The 6,214-nt window shown below is 35.6% G+C and overlaps 2 protein-coding genes across 2 annotated transcripts; both read right to left on the reverse strand.

Moving 5' to 3' along the window:
- Positions 1 to 986: 986 nt before the first annotated feature.
- LOC120198273 (carabin-like) lies at positions 987 to 4,049 on the reverse strand. Its single transcript, XM_039199620.1, has 9 exons — positions 3,913 to 4,049; positions 3,685 to 3,789; positions 2,937 to 2,994; positions 2,560 to 2,626; positions 2,365 to 2,416; positions 2,187 to 2,279; positions 2,042 to 2,095; positions 1,514 to 1,923; positions 987 to 1,012 (listed from the first exon to the last, which is right to left on the reverse strand). The coding sequence occupies exons 3-8, from the start codon at positions 2,957 to 2,959 to the stop codon at positions 1,520 to 1,522; spliced, it is 693 nt and encodes a 230-aa protein (XP_039055551.1). The 5' UTR covers positions 2,960 to 2,994; positions 3,685 to 3,789; positions 3,913 to 4,049; the 3' UTR covers positions 987 to 1,012; positions 1,514 to 1,519.
- On the reverse strand, positions 3,446 to 5,320 carry LOC120198510. The gene is made up of 6 exons (XM_039199826.1): positions 5,103 to 5,320; positions 4,522 to 4,591; positions 4,137 to 4,405; positions 3,948 to 4,047; positions 3,685 to 3,789; positions 3,446 to 3,502 (listed from the first exon to the last, which is right to left on the reverse strand). The coding sequence occupies exons 1-6, from the start codon at positions 5,144 to 5,146 to the stop codon at positions 3,446 to 3,448; spliced, it is 645 nt and encodes a 214-aa protein (XP_039055757.1). The 5' UTR covers positions 5,147 to 5,320.
- Between the last annotated feature and the right edge of the window lie 894 nt (positions 5,321 to 6,214).

Genomic DNA, 6,214 nt, shown 5'->3' on the forward strand with positions numbered 1-6,214 from the left:
GAAGATAGGATCGGATTCCTATGGTTAAGGTTTTATCTCGGTTTTGAATGCAAATGGCATTAGAGTAGAAGATACGAATAAGTTGAAAAGTATACTTCTCATGCTCACTAAGAACCGTAATCAAACATGGTTGTTTACCTCCATTTTTGTTCTGTTTTTCAGCTACTGTTGGTTGACTCTTCACTGACTGAGGTGAATCTTTCTCCTCAGCTGCTTGATTGACCAGCTGTAGGATCCTCTGTAAATACACCCTATTTTCAGTCATTCCATCCTCCAATGCTTGAATCCTCCCTTCCAGCTCTTCTTTCTGCTCCGCCCACCAAGAAGGTAAAGTCTCCTCCTTAGCCTCCACTGCTGATTGTTCTGGTACTTCTGTGATTCCAGTTTTTTTTTTTTTGTCTTTCCCAGCGTGAAAAATTGCTTTTGGATCACTAAAACTCAGCTCTGATTACCAATTTGTTATGTTTCCGGGTCAAATAAGAGAGAATTTTAGGGATTTAAGAAGTGTAGAGAGAAATAGATACAGAAAACTTGTAATTCATTCATATATAACCCTTAAAGGATTGGTACACATTATTTATACTCAGTACCAGCTGTCATAATAGCAATCTAACAAATAACCGTTTGAAGATGACTCACCCTCCAAACATCTCTCCTAAAATGATTCTATCCAGCAAGCCCAACATAGAAGCCCACCTGAACTCATATGGGTTGAGTATTAAAACCCATTATCCTTTCCTCTGCCCAAGTATTCAATACCGTCTCATACTCTTACTTTTTCCCCCGATTCCAATCCCCAATTCCTCAGATAGGATCTCAATCCCTAGCTTCCCTCTCAATCCCTAACTTCATTCGATCTTCCCCTAATTGCTGCTGTGATTTCCCAATTCTTCCCTTCACCATTTCCCCCAAATCAACACTATCCAACCCTAACTTTCCTGTCATCATAACAAATATACTAACTGGTTTTATCTTCAAGCAACCTACACAACTTGACCTTCATCCAGTCAGCCTGCACGTAAACTGTTAATGATGGAAATTTGAAGAAAGCTGTATGATAATATTCATGTCCGTCAGATTAATTACAGGTGAAACAACTTAGAAACCTTGAAAAAGTTCAGTGAGCATAAACCTTGATGATTAGTTATAAGAACAGAAATCTCTAAGCTTTCATTAAGTCATATGATGAATTTGTCTTTAAATCAACATTCAAGAGATTATGCATTGTTCAGTCAATGTGCTTATTTATGCTGAAGCCATACCAATTCTTTGTTTTTCTAGGGTTGACAAATCAAATGAGGTGGGCAGCTCAAAACCAGAATTTGGTTAAAGTTTATATGCTGAAAAAAAAGTAGGCAAGAATCAACGGCTCATGGAAATTATTAAATCAGTTGCTTAAACACATACAATCCGTGGTATGTGGACCCTTACAGTATAAAACAAGTATCATTGATGAATGGCTACCTGATGAAAAATGAAGTGTACAAATGCTAAGAAGACGAAAGAGAAGTACCTGCTCCTAAATATCTGGTAGATAACCAACTAAATCTGCACTTAAGCTACAAAGCAATTGATCCAGAAAAGAGGAATGGGACTCCAACTTAAGTTCATCTCCATCAGCTAAATCTTCAACAAGCTTAGCTTCTTCCAATAGTGAACCACGCTCGTTTTTTACACAGTACCGTGTATATGCAAGTCCTTTTGAAGCTTTCGTAAATCGGCTTCTTTTTGTTCTTTCCTCAACATCCAGTAGCACAGATGGTCTAAGCTTGTCTCTCAGCTTTCGCAATTTAGCATCAGTCACAGCCAAAAACCCCATGCAGGCAGTCAAAACAAGTTGGCTGCTGTCAAATGTTGAGACAACAAGGGATTGCAGCAAATTGATGGCATCCCCAGCATCCTTAGTTGTAATTAAGGCAGCACCTACAGTAAACTTTAAGTAACTATTGCTTTTTGGGTTCCTCATCCACATTTATGCTTCAGATATTTTTTAAAAGTACAAAATCTTGATACCATAACTCCATCAAAGCAAGGGCCATACGAAATAGCATAACACGATTTCCTTCAAATATAAGTACATCCCAAATGCGAAGAACTGGAGACCAAGAAATCCATTACAAAGTAAACATGGTTACGAATAAAGAGAGTGCAAGGCGCTCAAACTTGCAGCAAAGTTTTAATCTTACCACTCTCCCAAGGAAGCGTATTAATAAAAATGGAAAGAAACCAAGGTGCGCATATCCATGCCACCTGCACTCCCAAGTAATCCAGATGATTGACTGTAGATGAAATAAAAATCACAAATATTATTTCATGTAAAGCATGAGAAATAATTAATATAGAGAATGCTTAAAAGGAGCAAACCCAATTTGGGATATCTTCCATGCATCAACTCATCGAATACAAGTTGGTCAACCTATGAAAATAGAAATATTAGAAGCACAAGTTATAAATTGGCAAATCTCTTTAAAAATACTACAATATCAGAGTGTTGGTTAACATGAAGAGAAGGAACATGGAGTATCATAAAAAAGACGCAATAAAAAAAAATAAAAAAACCTGATATTCTATCATTCCCTCTGTATGGTAACCTTCAAAGTAATCATCAATAATAGTCACCAAGGCCCTGAGAATACATTGAAGAAATCAGTCTTTAAGGCTGACCTAGCTATTCTTGTATCATGAGTATGCATGTGTCTATATATGCCTTTGCATAACAATTAGCACGAGAGAATAAGATGACTGTGTTTAGAAAGACGACACCTTTTTCATTTTGCATGGAAAAATAAATTATTTTTAGCACCATTAGGCAAAAGTTGGCCTAAAAAGCTTCTGCACACCCAAAATCATTTGAGGGTAAAACATACAATATTCTAGGGATATAAATAGCCACTTCCCGAAATTCATTATTTTTATAGAAAGCTACCTAAACTTACCAAAAGGCACTTTCCTCTGGCATCACAAGTAACAATAATCCAGTAAGAAATTCATTGGCTGCATGTGTTTGACGTCAAATTAGATGACAAGAATAAGTACAAGGAGTGTGGTTATTAAAAATATTTATCACTTGCAAAATGAGATTGTTAAGATCCATTAAGAGCAAATTTAAATCCTAGGTAAAATCGATGACATGCTAGACATAAGGTTTTTCAAGTTGCACTTAAAAAGTTCATGCTTACAACTTTTCTGGAAAAACAGATTTAGTAGGGAAAACCTCATGTTCTTACAATTTGGGAGCAATTTGTACACTTTTTAGGTTAAAAAAGTGTAATGCAACATAAGCACAATCATAATTTTAGAACATTAGATTTGTTCTCAAGGACCATGAGTTTTCAATCAACAGAATAATGGCCTCTTGGTGCCGTGCTTATAAAGCAACGGCATGACTGAAATGAAGGAGATAATACGAAATTGGATAATTTCTCTTTAAATCTAAAGAAAATTCTTAGATTATAAAGAACATAAGAGTGAAGATAGAACTGGAGTGAGTGAGAGAATAACGCTGTAATACAGATGGACAATTGTAAAAGTTACAACTAACAAGTAAGTTTCTAGTGATAAAGGAGAAGAAAATTGCCATATATGGGGCGAGTTTAAAAGAGAGACACCAATTAAAATTAACACTAAATCATTTTTACCAGTTGAACTCATTTCAGAGAATAAAAGCTTCAGATAATCAGTTACCTGACAGTAACCAACAGAGGGATTATGTCGTGCATATGCTAAAAGTAAACGCCTCAAGGAATCCCTATTCAAAGTTGGATGACCAGGAAAAGTACGCATTATATCCTGAAAACATAAGCAGAAGAGTTAACATAGGGAGAAATGCAAAAGCAATATAAAGCAAAAGAAGTAGAACCTATGAATTGATAACAATGAACTATAAAGTATACGGTGCATGTATCTAATGACCTTCTCAATCTGCTTCCTCCAATTTCTGAACAGACCAGATGAGTTGCTATGCTGATCATCATTTTCTTGAGCCAGCAACTCCTCATAATATCTTTCCACTCGTCGTGCCTTGACACCCATAACAGCTTGCCATACCTGCAAATGCAAGCCATAGTATAGAAAACAGGGCATTTTTCAACAAATAAATAGCAAGGCAATAATAAACGGAGTAGTTTCAACCTCACCTCCCCTGGAGATCCTTTGGTACTCCTCCATGGACAAGGCTTTCCAGCTCTTCTTTCCAAGGGAAAAAGGATTCTTGAGAGTCCTCATTGTCTTCACTTTCATTCACATTTTTATTTTTCATATGATTTCCTTTCTTAACCCTTGAATTCATCATACTCTCAATGCAACTAAGGACTGGTCTACTCTTGGCCCATCCTTTGGCCTTACTTGTCTTTGCATGATGTTCAAGGAAGATCTTCCATTTCTCCGATCTTTCCTCTTCCTCTTCCTGGTATAACAAATTACTATATCAATTTACCAAATAAAAAGAACAAACTACACATTATACATTAGAGACATTCTTTAGAGTAAATACAAGAACTAAACCTATATAGAAACTTTTACCTTACAAATATTAAGGCATTGTCGAGATGTTTGTATGTGTTGCGGTCTGACAGCAAATCCATAGGCATCCCTAACCACATTATCGCGCACATTCGGATGTATATTAAACCAGGGAACACATGGGTGCTCAAAAAACAAAGAAGAATTTGGAAAAGGAAATCATAAAAGAAGACCCGTCACTCAAAGATCCTGACCACTAACTATAGTAAACAAGTTGGATATCAGAATGTCTTGAAATTTAGACAAAAACATCAGGATTTATAAAGTTATCAATCTTCAAGTGTGCTAAATAATTAAGCAAAGGGGCATACTGGAATCACCCTTCAATGAGAGAAATTACAAAAATCCATCTAAAATTAACCAATACTCCACGTTCTTTTTAGCTCAAAATTCCCAAACCTATTCAAAAGAAAATTAATATTAGCTTGAAAAAAAAAGGTCACCTTTGTTTGTTTAGATAGATTCCCCCCCCCTAAAATTTTCTAACTGAAACAGTGAAAACTGAAACTAAGAAATTGTCAAATTCATGAAAAAGAATTAAGCTTTAATAAGCAAATGCAGGAACAACAAAACTGAAGTACCTCATTGGTTCGAGAGATTGAAGGAGATCGAAGTTCGAGTCCATCGTTTTCGGGTTGATCAACGGCTGGAATTGATTTCTTCTTTTCCTAATTTTTGTATGATCAACAGAAATTCATGTTTAATTAGTATGATTCGGAAGATCTAAGGATTTTGCCTGATTTCTACTAACAGAAACTTCATTTTAAAAAAATCAGGTGAGTAAGCTCCAAGTTCAAGCTGCTGGTTTTTTACTCGTTACAGACTTGGCACTTGTTAATTTAGCGGGTACGACAAAAGTGATTTTGTTTTGCCACGTGTAGAAATGTGAAGCGGTGGATTTAGAGGCAGCGCTTAACTTTGAGTCACAGATGGGTAAGGTTAGGTTTGACCATTTGAGTTTGACTGAGCAGGATCCACTACAGTGCTTGTAGACCTTACCGGTCAGTTAACCATTTAAATACACGTTGTCCTGTCTTTTCACTATATTTTTACTGTATAAAATTTTAAAAAGGATAAAGTATATAAATGGTCACTAATATTTGAATTAAGTTTTTGTTTTTCACTAAAATTTTAAAAGTAACAAATCAGCCATTAACATTATCAATTTGTAACAAAATGATCACTCCACTATCATCCCGTTAAATTGATGATTAGTAATGTTAATAAAAAGAATAATATTTAATTTATCCCTAAATTACTGCTAAAACATCAAAGAGGTGTTTAAACAATAATTTTATATCAAAATTGTTCTAATTTTCAATTTTTTTCAAACACCCCATCACCTCTCCCATATTCGAACAACCTTCCTTACAAAATCAAAAACCACACTTAAACAAACTCTCACCATAATTGTTAACACCTTTCCTTCCCTAATTGTTAACATCTGCAACCTTTTCAGCAACTTTACCGTATACGTTGGATCATCGTTTCTAGTTTGAGCTACAACAGAATCTGGGGCTGAATTGGATACATATAGATTCTGCTTCTGCATTATTTCAGTTTCTGAATTAGTAATCTTTGGTGTTGTCACTGTATAAGGTTTCGTGCTAGTTTTCGGTTAATTGGTGGATGTCAACTTAGTGGGAGTATGCAGCTGCTGTAACCTGTAATCGGGTCCGGGTTGATGGCAAGT

Source organism: Hibiscus syriacus, unplaced genomic scaffold, assembly GCF_006381635.1.
Source record: "Hibiscus syriacus cultivar Baekdansim isolate YM2019G1 unplaced genomic scaffold, ASM638163v2 tig00117056_pilon, whole genome shotgun sequence".
Lineage (NCBI taxonomy): Eukaryota > Viridiplantae > Streptophyta > Magnoliopsida > Malvales > Malvaceae > Hibiscus > Hibiscus syriacus.

Bases quoted from the DNA above. Each gene is read 5' to 3' on its own strand.
- LOC120198273 (XM_039199620.1), bottom strand. From the start codon at position 2,959: ATGCCAGAGGAAAGTGCCTTTTG. The intron at 2,280-2,364 runs GTTTGCTCCTTT...TTTCATCTACAG, and splicing joins TGGAAGATATCCCAAATTGG to TCAATCATCTGGATTACTTG. The intron at 1,924-2,041 runs GTATGGCCCTTG...AGTTTACTGTAG, and splicing joins AAATCGTGTTATGCTATTTC to GTGCTGCCTTAATTACAACT.
- LOC120198510 (XM_039199826.1), bottom strand. From the start codon at position 5,146: ATGGACTCGAACTTCGATCTCCTTCAATCTCTCGAACCAATGAG. The intron at 4,048-4,136 runs GTGAGGTTGAAA...TTGCATTTGCAG, and splicing joins CCAAAGGATCTCCAGGGGAG to GTATGGCAAGCTGTTATGGG. The intron at 3,503-3,684 runs GTAACTGATTAT...TCTGTATTACAG, and splicing joins CCTCTGTTGGTTACTGTCAG to CGTTATTCTCTCACTCACTC.